The sequence below is a fragment of the Crocuta crocuta genome, unplaced genomic scaffold (assembly GCF_008692635.1).
Source record: "Crocuta crocuta isolate KB4526 unplaced genomic scaffold, BGI_CrCroc_1.0 scaffold323, whole genome shotgun sequence".
Taxonomy (NCBI): Eukaryota; Metazoa; Chordata; class Mammalia; order Carnivora; family Hyaenidae; genus Crocuta; species Crocuta crocuta.
This window is the reverse complement of record NW_027536465.1, coordinates 2,628,627-2,646,309: the sequence shown is the minus strand read 5'-3', so window position 1 is coordinate 2,646,309 and position 17,683 is coordinate 2,628,627. Positions and strand designations below refer to the sequence as shown.

Genomic DNA, 17,683 nt, shown 5'->3' with positions numbered 1-17,683 from the left:
GGGGGCACTGGGAGGAGGGCAAGAAGGACCAGGCAGCCAGAGAGGCCTTTGGGCACTGGGAGACTTCTCTGCTCCTGGGCAGGAAGGGGAAGCATGGCCACTCTGTCGTCTCCACCCTCTTGGGCAGCTTCNGGGGGGGGGGGGGGGCACTGGGAGGAGGGCAAGAAGGACCAGGCAGCCACGGAGGCCTTTGGGCACTGGGAGACTTCTCTGCTCCTGGGCAGGAAGGGGAAGCATGGCCACTCTGTCGTCTCCACCCTCTTCAGGGCAGCTTCCCACCCACCCACGAGCCTCTGACTCACGTTGTGCTGACAGCAGACCACTTGGCAGCCCAGGTGGGAAGATGCACATGCCACACAGAACTCGAGGAGACAGAAGATAAGCAGCACACCCGAAATTGCCACTCCGGGGGTCTGGAACCAGAGCCAGGGGCGGTCAGGAGTGCTGGCCTGGGTGTTCCAAGTGTGGCTCTGCCATGGGCTGTCCCTGTGGCTTTGAGGAAGCCCCCTAACCTCGTCTCAGCCTTGTGGGGACAATGGGACTCGCTGGGCTTGTGTGACCGTCAAGGGTGTGTGTACCAGAACTGGTACTTTGACGCTTGCTACAGTGCTCCTCTAGAGGGAAGGATGGTCATCCTTTAGGAAAACACCTCAGTCATGTGAGTGGGAGGGAGAGGATGGGCCACTGCGCAGATGGAGAGACAGCACCTACGCGGACTCATCTGCGGCTGCACTCACCCACCCATCCTGCAGCCACAGCCCTGTAGCCACGAGTCCCATTTGGCTGTTGAGCACTTGGGATGTGGCTGCTTCCAAAGTGACGTGTGGTCTAAGTGCAGAATACACACTGGGTTTCAAAGACCGAGTAGCCAAAGTGCAAAATAGCAAATTAATGTATTTTTTTGGGTATGGATTACATGCTGAAATGACATTTTGGATATATTGGGTTAAAGAAAATATAAAGATTATATATTATAATATATATATAATATATATAAAAATAAAATATTAAGATATTTTCACTTGTTTNCGGCAACTAGAAAATTTAAAATCACATACACAGCTCACATTATATTTCTACTGGGCAGCCCTCGTCCATAGCACAGGTTGGTACAGTATGGTCCGTGGGCCAACTCCTGGCTGCTGCCTACTTTTGTAAATAAAGTTTTATCAGAACACAGTCATGTTCATTGTGCAGGGTTGAGTAGCTGCAACAGAAACCAAATGGCTGGGTGCCTGGGTGGCTCAGTTCGTTTAGCATCTGACTCTTGATTTAGGCTCAGGTCATGATTTCATGGTGTTAAGATCGAGCCCCACATTGGGCTCTGTGACACCTTGGGATTCTCTCTCTCTCTCTCTCTCTCTCTCTCAATAAACAAACATAAAAAAAAAAAGGGAGAGAGAGACCAGATGGCTTGCAAAGCCTTAAGTATTTATTCTCTGGCCTTTTACAGAAAACCTTCGCTGACCCCTTGTCCACAGTCATAGGCAGCAAGATGAGAACGCGATCAATGGTGTAGGTAGAGGCACATGTGTCTTACTGTTGCATTTACTTCTCCCAATAATGTCATAAGGTAGGTTACTATTTCTTAAAGGCAGAAACTAAGACTAAGGAAAGTCAAGTGCTTAAAGTAATACAGGAGTAAAGCTACAGGTCGGGGACTTTAAACTCTGTTCTGATTCATGATAGCACTTCCTTCAGGCCTTCTAAAAATTTTCTTTCTTTTTTTTTTTTAATGTTTTATTTATTTATTTTTTTAGGAGAGAGAGAGAGAGACAGCGTGAGCAGGGGAGGGTCAGAGAGAGAGGGAGTCACAGGCTGAAACAGGCTCCAGGCTCTGAGCTGGCAGTCAGCACAGAGCCCGACGCAGGGCTCGAACCCACGAACTGCGAGATCATGACCTAAGCGAAAGTCGGACGCCCAACCGACTAAGCCACCCAGGCGCCCCAGGCCTTCTAAAAATTTTCTAAATGTAGCCAAGTCAGAACCCGGGGGCGGGTGTTGGTACTCACCACACCCCAGGTGTCATAGTGGGGATAATAGTCAGGGCGGGCATCGATGGTGGAGAGGCTCATATCCATGATGAAGAGTGTGATTCCAACCACAGAGCAGATTGCGCTGACGATGTTCAAGCCCAAACTGCTATTCAGCTGAAGAAGATACAGAGGGTCAGTGTGGGAGAGGAAAATCATTGTAGTTGAGATGAACAGAGCCTCAAGCTTTTTAATGTGAATCCCCGAAACCTTAGTTCTGTAGCTAGTAAAGAGATGCTCTGTGCTAGAAAGTGTGGGGGTAAATTAGCTTTGAAAAACAGCTGGGCTGAACGAAGTTAAGCTGGAGGACTTCTCAGAGCCTTTAACAAGGATCATGGCTCTTGCAGAGAGGAGCCTACTAAATCGAAATTTCCCTGGGTTTACCTACCCATCTTCACAGAGCATCTTAAGGGACAAGCATCCCCAGGAATAATCTTTGGGAAACACTCAACTTGCTTATCCCATAGGGGATGGGTAGGAAGCTCTGTCATGGGATGTGACAGGAGCTGATGTTTGAGGATTCTGGGCTGTGTGCAGAAAGACATGCTCAGAATTTTGAGCTTCCCTTTGGAGATTTTCATACAGATCACATGTGGCACAGGGACCTGGCCATCCTGAGGCCCCTCACCCTAGACAACCTGCCATGAGAGAAACAAGGGTACTTTCTTGGTCCATTGCTAGGGGGCCTCAGAGCCTCGTTCATGGAATTGGCAAGAGCTCCCTTGGCCGGATTCCTGAGGGAAGCAGGTGGCTGAGCCTCCCGTGGCTTCCCTGCAGAAATGGCCAGAGGCCTGCTCAGTGTGCCACGGCCACTGGCAGTGTCCGCTCTGTTGCAGGGGAGCCTGGCCTCCTAGGAGCTTTGAGCTTTCTCCTGCATGAGTCTGCCAGAGATGGACACTGTTCTGTCTCCGCCTCCACACTCTGATGACTTCACTCAGGGCTGTGTTGCCCTTCTTTCCCCTGAATCCTCTGGACTCCTTCCTACCATGACTGCAGCCAGGTTCACGTGGTTCTGCGTGTGAGTATGAGTGAGCACGTGTGGCAGCACCTGTATCTGGTTAGAAGTAAGTGCAAGGAGGGGCATCTGGGTGGCTCAGGTGGTTTAGCGTCTTACGCTTGGTTTTGGCTCAGGTCATGATCTCACAGTTTGTGAGATCGAGCCCCGAGTTGGGCTTTGTGCTGACAGTGTGGAGCCTGCTTGGGATTCTCTCTCTCTCTCTGCTCCTCCTCCCCACTCTCGCTCTCTCTCAAAATATATAAATAAACTTAAAAAAAAAAGCCTTATAAAAAGGAAGTAAGTGCAAGGATGAGGGAGGGATTGTGTGTTAACCTTTCCCCCCATGTGGGTCTCCCATAGGTCTCTGCTGGGAGAGCCTGGGTCAGGAGGTGACTTACCAGGTGAGAAGATTTTGGCTGATTTTCTGCTGATACTGAGAGGGATCCTGAAACGATGAACTGGCACAGAAGAGTGGGGGTTTAGAAAGAGGTCAGAGGCTAGGGCCCCATCTCCAGGTTTCCATGATTCTGGCCACATGTATTCTCTCATGCACACTAGGTTCCTCTGCTGGGATATCCAACTCAATATGGGGGAAAAGAAGGAAGGAAGGAAGAAAGGAAGGAAAGAATGAGGGAGGGAATGAAGGAAAGAAAGAATGAGGGAGGGGAGGAAGGAAGAAAGAAAAGGAAGAAGGGGGGAGGGAAGGAAAGAAGGAAGGGAAGAAGGAAGGAGGGAAGGGAGGGCTTGTACCATATGACAAGGCAGTGAAGTGAGATAAACAGATTTTACGACCGAGCTGACCTGGTTTTAAGTTCGGGCTTGAAACTCATGTGATCTGGGTAAGTGATTAATTTCTTGGAGTCTTTATTTCCTCATCTGAACAGTGAGAAAAACTACATGTCTTCCTAAAGGTTACTGACAGGAGCTGATCTATGCCTGGCATCGGTCATTTGGCATTATCTTGCACATAGAAGATCCTGTGTGTAGTAGATGTGCAGTAAGTATTACGTCTTTCCTTGTCCTTTATTTTCCCACAGGCACATCTTGTTGGCTTGCCATCCTTACCTTGGGATTCATTAGGCTTGGGGGTTTTGAAAGGAAGAAGAAAGGGGTTACCAGCATCCCCATTGCTTTGAGATAGAAGCCCAGCCTTATCTGGGTGAGTACCTTTCAGTTATTCAGAAAGATGTTGCATCTCTATGATGCTCCACATCAAACATGAAGATAGGGAGGTAGATTGTGTGGATTTATTTCAACACTGGTATTCTGCATTCTAGTAGATGATGGGCGTACTTGCTGTCATGAGCCCAGTGTGATGGTAACCATTGTCTGAGAGGGAGGGCATCAGCTATGGTTTAACAAAAGCTTTGCTGAGTACTCACTATGTGAAGTGCTTTTCAAACCTTGCCTTATTTGACTGCACGATGGCCCATCCAGCACCATTTTTATTCTCAGTTTACAGGTGGGCAGGCTGAGGCTTGCAGATTTTAAATAACTCACCCAAGGCCATCCAGCAAATAACAGAGCTGGGAATCAAGTCCAGATAGTTGACGCCAGACTCCATGGTCTTAGCCCTTCCCCCACAGACCCTCCCACCACTCAGGGTAGATGTGTGTGCCTTCGGGTGGAAATGGTTTTACAATGAAAAGTTACTCTAGCTTCCTATGCCTATAGGTGGAAAAAGAAATTTCAGTCTTACGACCTTCTGTTTATAGAGACTTGATGGGGAGAGAAGAGAACAAGAGGCTGGCCTTCTGAGGTCTCTGCTGGTCCTTTTAAGGAGCCAAAGCAGATGGGCCTTTGTTCTGGAAGAGGACGTTAATGATCTTTAGGAAATACATAGCCCTGGACAAGGCAACCAAGAACAAAACTGCTTTGTGGGGGGGGGGTGNGCCACCTGGCAGAAGGGGAGATGCAGGGCAACCACAGGGCACTTAAGATTATTCAATAGCGTCTGATGCTCAAGAGTCAGCCATTCTGTGGCTGTGATGTTAGCCTCTCCATTGCCCCAAACGCCATTAAAATTGGTTATACAGACACAGGGCTGGGGGGAGGGACAGGGGCTGAGTTCCAAGTCTGGGTCCATGCATAGCAGAGAGAAGACCATGGCCTCAGGAAATGAGACCCAGATGGTAGCAAAATAGAGCAGGTATTCACGGAGAGGTGCTCCAGAGAACACAAGCCCTACCATGTTGCATGTGTTGTGGGGGTGAGGGTGGAGGATAACACTAGGCTATTGTATTTAAATCTCACGGGATAAGAAGGACTTTGGTTAATTATCTAAGGTTACTCAGGAGTTTTGCTATTTGTGAGAAAAGTTGCATTTGAATCATAGATAGGTGTGTGAGTCCAGAGCCGAGAGACTGTGTAATGGCAGAGAGAAAAAGGAGGCGGGAGGGAGGATGGGGAGGAGAAGGAAGGGGTGTGTGTGTGTGTGTGTGTGTGTGTGTAGCTAAGAAGACACTAGAGAGAATGCAAAAGAATCAAAAAGGCAGGAAATTGGAGAAGATAAAGGACTTGTAGTTCTTAACCTTTTATGGAGTCGTAGATCACCCTGAGAATCTGATGAAAGCTATACAGTTTTCCAGAAAAAAATTACACACTAGCATGTCAAATATCTTACCACAATGGGAACACTGAATCCCATCCAAGCACCTAGGTTGAGTCCCCATTGCTTAATGACTGTTCTGTGTCTGGGCAGTCACTCTCAAACATGGGTGGAAATGTCTTTTCTCCTGGAGCTCAGGCTGTGGGCCTAAGTTGAACAACTCTCGAGGGCTATTACCAATATCTTTTTTTACACAAGGGCATTGTTGTGTGAATTGGAAAAAGGTGCCACCCCTCAGCTGATGAATGAGAAGAAAGTTGGCTGATCCATGGCGTGAGGAAATTAGAAAAGGTGCCCACTCTGGGTGAACGGCATCTTGTAGGGCTGTCACTTGGTGTTATGGCTGAATCGTGTCCCCTCAAAATTCATCTGTTGAAGTCCTAACCCCCAAGTACCACAGAATATGACTGTCTCTGGAGAGGGGGCCTTTAAAGAGGTGACTAAGTTTCAGTGAGATCATTAGGGTGGCCCTAATTCAATGTGAATGGTGTTCTTATGTGAGGAGGGGATTAGGGCACAGACACATCGAGGCCATGTGAAGACATGGGCAGAAGGTGGCCATCTGCAAGCCAAGGAGAGAGTCCTCAGAGCAAACAACCCTGCAGCCATCTTGATTGTGGCCTTCCAGCCTCCAGAACTGTGAAGTAATAAACTTCCGTTGTGGAAGCCGCCTGGTCTGTGCCCATTCGTCACAGCAACCCAACCAACCAGCATGCTTGAGTCGGATTCTCGCCCTGCGTGCTCCCTTGGCTGTAGGGTGGAAGCCACACAGCTTGACAAGGTGGCCCTGAGTGTGCTGGCACTTTCCGAAAACTCATTTGCTTACCTACGTTACTCATGTCACTTACCCAGATGCCCCCCCAGAAGGGAAAGCCTCCATAGAACGAGATTGCTGTAAAGCGCCCCGGAAGGACTGTGGCCATGATGGAGCCGAGGCCTATGTGGATCAGGCCAATCAGGATCTGGACGGCCTGTCAGGAGAGCAGCAAGCTGAAGCCTCGTTGCTGAGGCTGGACCCTGCCTTCCCTTTGCGCCTCCTTTTTACTGTAATACATCTTTTGTTTTCCTGGTCTAACAAGTAATATGAAAACTTTAGGAATGAAATGAAACCTTCCCCTTGACTCAGAGGAAACACCCCACTTACATTTTGGTATCTAGCCTCCTGTTATTCTTTTCAAATATATATTCTGATAACACAATATGACTCTGCACACTGAATATTTTATCAGGAACACACACATCCCCACGGCAGTAAATGTTCTTCAAACATAGTTTTTAAAAGCCTGCCTGATTCCATCACAGGATGTTTTGTGGAGTAGTTGGAACAGAGATCTTGACCGGGTAATAGTATTCCTGTCTCTTTTCTATTATAAATACCACTGTTATGAACATCCTTGTAGATAAATCTTTGTGTTCATCTCTTATTTCTTTAGGATGTTTTTTAGGGATTGAATTGTGGCTGCCTCCCCCCGTCCAAACTAATATATTGGAATTCTAGCCCTCCAGTACCTGAGAAGGTGACCTTATTTGGAAATAGGGTGGTTGTGGATGTAATTAGGTAATACTGGAGTGGGGTGGGCGCCTCATCCTACGTGATTGGGGTAGGATATGAAGAAGGACACAAGCGCACAGGAGAATTCCATGTGTGCCAAGATTGGCACTGCGCTGACCCAAGCCAAGGAGCTACCAGAACCTGGGAAAGACCTTCCCCTGCCGCCCTCGCAGGGAGCATGGCCCTGGGGACAACCTGATGGTGAACTTTTGCCCTGCACAACCGTGAGAAAATTTCTGTTGTTCAAAGCCACCCAGTTTGTGTTACTCTGTTATGGGAGCCCTAGGAAACTAATACAGACATATTCCTGCACAAGTGGCATATAGACATATACGTAGATATATTAGGTATGTATATGTCTCTGTATATACTACAAATATGGCGGCAAATACGAATGTATTATTTCCTTAAATTTGTACAAATGGTAACAGACTGTACACAGACTGTTTTTTCTTTCCGTCAGGGATACATCCTGGGCTAGGTCCGTCTCATTACGCAAAGCGCTTCCTTGTTCTTTTTACAGCTGCAGTACATTCCATTTTTTGAATAGTTGATTTAACCGGTGTTATGTCGGTGGATATTTTGGCTGTTCCCATTCTGTTTTCCACACAAACTGTGCTGCAGTTACTCAGCCACGTTGCATTTCTCATGTGCACGGGCTCATCCGCAGGAAAGTCTCAGAAATGGAATTATTGGGTATTTTGCAAATTTGGCAGGTACAATCGCCCTCCATACAGACTGCATCGACTGACCCTCCCATGAGGCTCCGAGCTCATGCTGCCTGGGGCCGGAATGCATGCTTGTCACCTTTCAACTGGGCAAGGAAATGCCTCTCCTGGTCCTGCCCAGGATGGCTTTGCAGGGGGAAAACCTTTGTGAAGCGATATTTTGTTGGCTGTCTAACCTGACATTCCCCTCCCCCCATCAATGGCCAAAGATTCCATTCAAGAACGCTGGGTTTAGGCTCCACCTAGTGGCTTGACACACCCACGTTCTTCCAGAGGCCACAAGGATCAACAGGGACCCTGGCAACAAGACCAACTTTCCGGTTGACAGCTTTTTTTTGTCACGTTGCTTCCTCTTTCTTAAAATGCTTAAGGCAGAAATTACAAGGCCGCATACTGAGACCCCAGGGATGTTGCACAACTGAGATTTCTAGTAGATCTGGGTCTGGCAAGGCTGGGTCAGCTTATCCGGCCTCCTGGATTTGAAGTTTCTGGATTTCCAAGCCTTCCCCTTTGTCCGACTCCAGCCAGTGACCCCTGGCCTGCAGAGTGGAAGCTCACTTACCCCTAAGGCTTTGCCCTCTTTCAAGGTTCTCCGGGCAGGATGCTCAATCACAGATGACTTCAGACCAGGTGGGCTCACAGGAATGAGGTGGACTTGGGGCTGGTTGCTGGGATACAGGGGCACCTGACACATGGCTCCCTGGATCTCAGAGTACCTGTCGTGGGGTGCCGCCACAAACATGGAATTGGCCACGGGTCCTGCTGAAGCCATCGGGTTCCTGCTGCTAAAGAATAAATGTGATAGGGGCGCCTGGGTGGCTCAGTGGGTTAAGCCGAGTTCACTGACTCTAACCAGAAGTGGGTTAACTGACTTCAGCTTAGATCATGATCATGATCTCATGGTATGTGAGTTTGAGCCCTGCATCTAGCACCACATCCAGATTTTCTCTCTCTCCCTCTCTCTCAGCCCCTTCCCCATTTGTGCATGCGTGCTCTCTCTCTCTCTCAAAATAGCAAACTTAAAAAAAAGACATGTGATAGACTCATCTTTAAACATTTTTTAAAAATGTATTTATGTATTTTTGAGAGAGAGAGAGAGAGAGAGACAGAGTGCAAGTGGGGGAGGGGCAGGGAGAGAGGGAGACACAGAATCCGAAGCAGCCTCCAGGCTCTGAGAAGTCAGCACAGAGCCCGATGCAGTGCACGGGTCTCGAACCTCCAAACCATGAGATCATGACCTGAGTCAAAGTTGGACGCTTACCTCACTGAGCCACCCCAGAACCCCTAGATTCTTCTTTCACATAAGCACTAATGTTTACATTGAAAAAGGACTTTTGCCTCCAGTAGCTCATTTGAGCAACTTAACCATTTATGAATGTATTAATCCTATTTTAAAGATAATATCATGTACCAGTTATGGGGCACTTATATAAATGGCCAGGCAGTCAGTGCTTTCCAAACACATTAACCTTAATCCTCACACCAGGCCAGCTTTATAGGTGAGAAAACTAAGGCTCAAAGAAGCTAAACGCTGCCAGAAGGCGAGAGCTGTGTCTTTCTCATTTTTGAATCACTTAGAGAGCTTTGCATAGAGTAATACCATCTGATTACAAAACTTGAGAGGTGGAAAGTCTCTTGGAGAACACTGAATCCAATTCTCTCAATTTCTAGAAAAGGATACTGAGGCTGGGAGAGTGGACATGAATTCCCCAAGGTCACAGTCACATAAATGTTGCTTAAATGGGGATCCTTCTCCTCAGGGGAAGTCCTATTGATAGGGCAGTGTATATTCATTGGATGTCCCATGCTGCTCAATTTTCTATTTTCTAGGCTACTTATAAATTCTGGTCTGGCTTTTAAAATTTCTTTCATTTTTTGGAGCAGACCCCAAAAAAGTTTGTACAATAAACCCTGCTGCATGCTGCACCCCACACCCAGATTCATCATGTCTCATTTGGCAGAAAAATCTTACCCCCCTCCCCCACCATTAGCCATAAAGACCACTGGACGACGCATACTCACTTTGCTCTGTCAGCGGCTAAGTCTCTCTTGCACCTGTTCCCAATTCTTTGCTGTAGGCAACCTGATTTCCCGAGAGAGTGAACACACAGGGCTCTGTTGGGTGATATGTTTAGAAAGATCTAAAGTCCTTTTCAGTTTTCTCCTAGGTACAGGCCAGGTTACCACCTGCTTAGAGCTCAGCTCCTTCACCCCACCCCCGACTCCGTATTTGCTTCCTGTTTTGGTCAAAGAGCCAATTAAATGCAATTCAATTGGCCAAGTGTTTGAATGGTATCTGTGTGGAGAAGGGTTGTGCTTGGTGCTCTGGGAAATGCAGAGTGAGCTGGGCACTCAGGGATCATGTACATGGCTGTAACAGAAGACAGAATGACATAAACATTACAGTTATTACGGTTAGAGAAACAAGAGTCTCCAAAGGAGAAAAGAGGGGAAACTCATTTACTGGACTTGAAAACAGGGAAGACTTCAAACAGAAGGTGGAATTTTGAAGTCGATAAATGGCATGAGAGAAGGAGAGTCACAGCATGTGAAATGAGGATTGCAATGAAGTTAAGTGTACTTTTGTTTAAGCCAGAGTCTGAAAGTCAGAAATGCCTGGGATGTATTCATGGTGTACATCGTGTGAATTGCACAGAAGTAATGTACAAGGACCGCTGAACTAGACAATGAGTATCTTGATGGAATAGTTCATCATCACATTCACCTTTGTATTCCTACTGGCATAGAATAATAGGGGTTCAGCAAATGCTTACTGAATGAACAAATGAGGTCGACAAGATGGCTAGAACTTTGTAAAATGGCCAATGGAAAGGACATTATTGCAGGCAGAGAGCATGGAGGGCAAAGGCATGAAAGAGAGAGGTGGAAGACCTATTCTGGGGGTGGCTGAGAGGGCAGAAACTTTCTGTGGGAGAAAGGACATCGAAAATCATGTGGCTAAAAAGGTAGATGGAGCTAAACTTCATGACTTTCCTCATTTTTCTATCAGATTTCTGGACCCCAGTCCTTCCGTTTTTAAGAGTCCTTTACTTTATAGGGGCACCTGGGTGGCTCAGTCGGTTGAGCGGCTGACTTGGCTTGGGTTGTGATTTAATGGTTTGTGAGTTTGAGTCCCATATTAGGCTTGCTGCTGTCATTGCAGAGCCTGCTTCGGATGGATCCTCTGTCCCCCTCTCACTGCCCCTCCCTTGATTGCGCTGTCTCAAAACTAAAATATTTAAAAAAAGAATCCTTTATACATTTCGGGATATTAACACATCATCTGGGATATCTTTACTCCAAGTTTGACCACTATCTTTTGATTTTTATGGTGGCTTTTAATTGTGTGCACTTAAAAAATTTCTGTAGTGAGGCGCCTGGGTGGCTCAGTTGGTTAAGCATCTGACTTTGGCTCAGGTGATGGTCTCATGGTTCTTGAGTTTGGGCCCCGCATCAGGCTCTGGGTTGATAGTGCAGAGCCTGCTTCAGATCCTCTGTCTCCTTCTCTCTGCCCCTCCCCAGCTTGCACTCTCTCTCCCTCTCTCAAAAATAAATAAACATTAAAGAAAATTTAAAAAGTTATGTAGTAAAACTTATCAATCTTTTGTTACTGCTATACAGTGAATGTTTATACTCCCACTCTGCTCTCCAATTCATATGTTGAAATATAATTCTCTATGCAATGGTATTTGGAGAGAGGGTCTTTGGGAAGTGATGGGGGTGGAGCCCTCATGAATGCGATTAGTACTTCCTGTTCTTGTCATGTATGGGATTACTACCTTTCTAATCTCAGAGAGCTCACTAGCCCTTTCTGCCATGTCAAGACATAGTGGAATAACCATCTGTGAACAAGGAAATGGGTTCTCCCAAACACTAAATCTGCAGATGCCTTAATCTTGGACCTCCCAGACTCCAGAACCATGATAAATAAATGTTTACTGTTTAAACTACCCAGTTTATGGTATTTTTGTTACAACATCCCAAAAGAACCAGACAATTACCTATGGAGTTTAAGTCTTTGTTGGAAAGCCTTCCTTGGGGCTCCTGGGTGGTTCCAGCTCCTCTCAGTTAGTTAGGTTTTGGCTCTTGTCATGATCTCACTTTTTGTGGGTTTGAGTCCTGCATTGGACTCTGTGTTGACAATGAGGAGCCTGCTTGGGATTCTCTCTCTTTCTCTCTCTCTCTCTCTCTGCCCCTCCTGACTTGCACTCACACACACTCTCTCTCTCTCAAAATGGATAAATAAACTTAAAAAAAAAAAAAAAAGAAAGCCTTCCCAAGACTAAGATTAAATAGGAATTCACTTGTATTTTCTGCTGGAACTTGGATGGTTTAATTTAAACAACGGCAATAACAATTCATAGATAATCCAAATAGGCTTTATTTTCCCCTCAGACAGTTTAGTGTTTTGTGTCAATGTATGTTTTACCTACCATAGTGCTTCCTTTCTCAAACTATTAATTTTTTTATGAATAATGCAGTATATGATTTAACTTTTTACATTTTCATTCCTAATACATTTAAGGTTTTGCTTGTGTGTAGTATGAAATATGGATGTAATTTTATATTTTTCCAAAAGGCTACTTTGTTGTTCCATTACCATTTATTAGACAGTCTATCTTTGCTCTGGTGATGTGAAATATCATCCTTGTCATATGTTAAACTTCTATATGTATGTGGACCTAATTCTGGTCTTTCTCTTCTAGTCCACGGTTCTATTTATCTGTATGTATGTTAATTCAAGCATTGTTTTAATTTTAAGCTTCATAGTATGTTTTAATGTATGAAAGGTCTAGTTTCCCCTCATAGTATTTTCTTTTTCATTATTTTTCTGGCTATTTTTCTGTTTTTTTTCCCATGTGAACTTTAGTATTAATTTGTAATACTTCCATAAAATAGCTTGCTAACTTTTTGAAAAGATGAATGACGTGAACCCATTCATATTGAAGGAAGTACTAAGAGGCATCTGAATAGGAACATGTAAGTGCCTAAGCCCGAGTGTTTTGGGACCAGGCTTAACCAGATACTGGAGAAAACAGAATTGCCCACCTTTTTATTGAGTTTGTAGAAATAGCACCCACTTCCTAGAAGGAACTGGAGACATACAGGAGAGAGGATTGTTGTTCAAATCTACTATAGCAAATACTATTGATGTCCCATCCATATCCGTTCTGGATATGGCCCATTCTGGAAGTCATCTTCAGACCGTTTCCATACCAACAGGTAATTCCTGCCTCTCCTCGACAGAAGGCCGAAGGTTCTGGGAAGTTGATAACCCAGGAATTTTTCTTAACAAAGAAAAGCTGAGGAGTATTGATATATAATCACTCTGGCTTCTTTGACCCCTAGAGGGAAAATCCTGAAATATGTTTCATCTGTCTCTTAGAGAGTCCTCAGAAAGATGAACCCCTAGTTCCCTGTACCAGTAACCCCCTTATGAATGCATACTTCCCTGACTTCTCTCTCTTCCTAAATCATTTTTCCATTATCTCACAATAAGTCCTGAGATCACCTCCTGAATAAACTGCTAGCATCCAAATCCTTATGTTAGAGTCTGCCTTTGGGGAAACCAAAATAAGACACCCAGTGCCCTGAATTTTGAAATAACTGCCAAGAATAAGAGAATGTGAGACTCTAAAGACTAATATTGATTATGGAGGCTGTATGTCTAGTGTAATCCTCCCCATCCCCCAAATGATGCTCACCTGAAGGCAGTGGGTAAGGAAAGATAGTGAATGAATTACCTTCCCCTACTTACCTAGAGAGAACTGAGTATCCTTAAAAGATTGTCTTTTTAGGCCATCATTACCCTGACACCAAAACCTGATAAAGATAATACAACAACAACAGCAACAACATCACAAAAACACAAAACCAAAACTCCACCACCACCACCAAAACAAAAAAAGAGAACTACAGGCCAATATCTTTGATGAACATAGATTCAAAAATCCTCAACAAAATATTAGCAAACCGAATCCAATAACACATTAAAAATATCATTCATACAATCAAATGGGATTTATTCCCAGGATGCAAGCGTAGTTCAATATTTGCAAATCAATCAGTGTGATACATCACATCAATAAAATAAAGGATAAGGACCATATGCTTATTTCAATGGAGCAGAAAAAGCATTTGACAAAGTACAATATCCATTCATGATAAAAATCCTCAATGAAGTAGGTTCAGAGGGAATATACATCAGCATAATAAGAGCCATATATGAAAAACCCACAGCTTACATCATATTCAATGGTGAAAAACAGAGCTTTTCCCCTAAGATCAGGAACAAGAAAAAGATGTCCACTGTCACCACTTTTATTCAACATAGTGCTGCAAGTCCTAGCCACAGCAATCAGACCAAAAAAAAAAAAATGCATCTAAATTGGTAAAGAAGAAGTAAAACTTTCATTATTTGCAGAAAACTATATATAGAAAACCCTAAAGACTACCCCCAACACTACTAGAACTAATCAATGAATTCAGTAAATTCACAGGGTACAAAATCGGTATACAGAAATCTGTTGCATTTCTATATACTAATAATGAAGTAACAGAAAGAGAAATTAAGAAAACAATTCCATTTACAATTGTACCAAAAATAATAAAAAATCTAGGAATGAATTTAAGGGAGGAGGTAAAAGACCTGTACTCTGAAAACTATGACACACTGATGAAAGAAATGGAAGAAAACACAAACAAATGTAAAGATATTCCATGTTGAGGGATTGGGAGAACAAATATTGTTAAAAAATCTATACTACCCGAAGCAATTGCAGATTTAATTCAATCCTTATCAAAATACCAACAGTATTTTTCATAGAACTAGAACAAATAATCTGAAAATTTGTATGGAATCCCGTAAGACTCCAAATAGCAACAGCAATTTTGAAAAAGAAGAACAAACTGGAGGTATCACAATCCAAAATTTCAAGATATACTACAAAGCTGTAGTAATCAAGTCAGTATGGTACTGGTACAAAAGTAGACACGTAGGTCAATGTAATAGAATAGAGATCCCAGAAATAAACCCAAGCTTATATAGTTAGTAAATCTTTGACAAAGAAAGCAAGAACATGCAATGGGAGAAAAACAGCTTCTTCAACAAATAGTGTTGTGAAAACTGGACAGCTACATGCAAAAGAATTAATCTGGACCTTTTCTTAACACCACACACTGCCGGGAGCCGCACCGACCTCTCTGGATGGCGGTCACAGCAAGGACATGGCAATGTTTGTAGCTCCTGCCGTGAGAAATGAAAAGTGGTATCTCCTTCTGCTCATGTCGGATATAAGCCTGCTGGTATTGACCAGGCCTCACTATATTCCATATCAGACCCATATTTTGAATACAGATAAGGAAAAGCACATTCCTGCCTTTACAAAAGAAATTTTGGATGAAAGCTCTATGGGGAAAATTGTCAAAAGGCTCTTCCTATGGGCTTTGCAGATCTGAGACTTAGGGGGTTAAGAACACAAGAATTACAATTGAGCCTGGCCCTGAGACCAAGGACCTATTTTGGGGTTAAGAGCAAAACATAGTTACCACTTAGACCTTTGCTAATTGGTGAAATGTAACAGTCCCTTCCTCAAGGCCTACTTTCCACAAACACCCTCTCTTACACTGGCAGCTGGGATGAGGATAGATAACAGTAGCTAAAACATAACCCGGGGGCAAAAGACTGACCCATTCAGGGTCCCCATGTTAGTCTCCACAAACAAACCAATTCAGAAACATTCATCCTCTTGAGAGCCAGACAAAAGACTCCTAACTTATCTATATACAATTTGACCTATATGTTATCCTATTTTTCACTAAGAACATTCTGTTATTTCCTTGGTCGGAATAATTCTACTATTGTTATCACACAAGACCTCCCATTGTAAGAAATTCCTTTCTATGACTTCATCTGGTTGCTGAACCTTTAAATAAAGACACAAAAACCGACAGGACAGAGATGCCTGCCTGGTGATCAGAAAGAATCTCCAGGGCTCTCTCACTCTCTCTCTCTCGCCGACACCGCCCATCCTTCAGGGACCCCTGGACCTACCGGAGCCGGCTCCGGCCTCCGGCAACACACAAAAATAAACTTAAAACCAAAATGTGAGACCTGAAACCATAAAAATCCTGGAAGAGAACAGGCAGTAACTTCTCTGACATGGTTTGTAGTGACATCTTTCTAAATACATCTTTTTTAAGGCAAGGGAAACAAAAGCAAAGATAAACTACTGGAATGGCATCAAAACAAAAAGCTTCTGCACAACAAAGGAAACTATTAACAAAACTAAGACAACCTGCTGAATTGGAGAAGATATTTGCAATGACATATCTAATAATGGATAGTATCCAAAATATATAAATAATTTATACAACTCAACACCCAAACCAAAATCAATCCAATTAAAAGACGGGCAGAAGACATGAATAGACATTTCTCCAAAGATGACATGTAGATGGCCAACAGACGTATGAAAAGTGCTCAACATCACTAATCATTAGGGAAAGAACAAATCAAAACCACAATGAGTTTCACCTCACACTTGTCAAAATGACTAAAATGAAAAACACAAGAAACAGTTAAGTGTTGGTGAGGATGTAGACAAAAAGGAACCCTTGTGCACTGCTGGTGGAAAAGCAAACTGGTGCAGCCACTGTGGAAAAAGTATGGAGGTTCCTCAAAAAATTAAAAATAAGAATTAGCATATGAGCTAGTAATCCCACTACTGGGTATTTACCTAAAGAATGTGAAAACACGAGGGGGCCTGGCTCACTCAGACAGAGGAGTATACAATTCTTGATCTCAGGAACATGAATTCAAGCCTCATGTTGAATGTAAAGATTACTTAAATAAACTTAAAAAAAGAATATGAAAACACTAATTCAAAAAGATACGTGCACCCTATGTCTATTGTAGCATTATTTATAATAGCCCAAATCTGGAAACAACCCAAGTATCTATTCATAGATGAAGGAGTGAAGAAGATGTGATACACACACACACACACACACACACACACACACACTAGAATATTACTCAGCCATGGAAAAAGAATGAAATCTTGCCTTTTGTAACAATATGGGTGGAGCAAGAGGGTATAATGCTAAGTGAAATAAGTCAGAGAAAAACAACTGCCATATGATTTCACTTATAAGTGGAATTTAAGAAACAAAACAAATGAACAAAGAAGAAAAGAGACAAACAAGCAAACAGACTCTTAAATATAGACAGCAAACTTGTGGTTACCAGAAGGGAGGTGGCCCGAAGGTGGGGATGGGTGACATAGGTGAAGGATGTTAAGAGTATATGTATCATGATGCGCCCTAGAAATGTATAGAGTTGTTGAATCACTGTATTGTATACCTGAAGCTGACATAAAATTGTATGTTAAATATACTGGAATTAAAAAAATAAAGAAATAAGATTTAGTCTCTTTACACTTATCCCATCCATTCTGGGTATGCTGATGGCTTATGTGTATCCTTGTGCATATTTCTGTGCATTGCTGTATTATATGGGGTGCCAAAAGGAAACAGAATGCAGTCTTTCTTTTTTTTAAGTTTATCTTATTTATTTTGAGAGAGACAAGTGCAAGCGGTGGGGGGGGGTCGGGGTGGGGAGAGAGAGAATCCCCAGAAGTCTCTGCACTGTCAGTGCAGAGCTGGATGTGGGGCTTGAACTTATGAACCCATGAGATCAAGCCCTGAGCCGAAATCAAGAGTCCGATGCTCAACCCGAGCCACTCAGGCACCCCAAGAGAATTA

At 43.9% G+C, this 17,683-nt stretch overlaps 1 protein-coding gene across 1 annotated transcript in view; it reads right to left on the bottom strand.

Annotated features, from left to right (window-relative positions):
- LOC144218849 (membrane-spanning 4-domains subfamily A member 8-like) overlaps positions 1-8,690 on the bottom strand; it is a 12,691-nt gene extending 4,001 nt beyond the window's left edge. The window contains exons 1-5 of the mRNA XM_077748820.1: positions 8,481-8,690; positions 6,487-6,609; positions 3,429-3,488; positions 2,013-2,150; positions 303-413 (exon numbers count right to left, since the gene is read on the bottom strand). Of these exons, the coding sequence (XP_077604946.1) occupies positions 303-413; positions 2,013-2,150; positions 3,429-3,488; positions 6,487-6,609; positions 8,481-8,690 (642 nt within the window). The remainder of the gene's footprint in view (positions 1-302; positions 414-2,012; positions 2,151-3,428; positions 3,489-6,486; positions 6,610-8,480) is intronic.
- Positions 8,691-17,683: the final 8,993 nt, after the last annotated feature.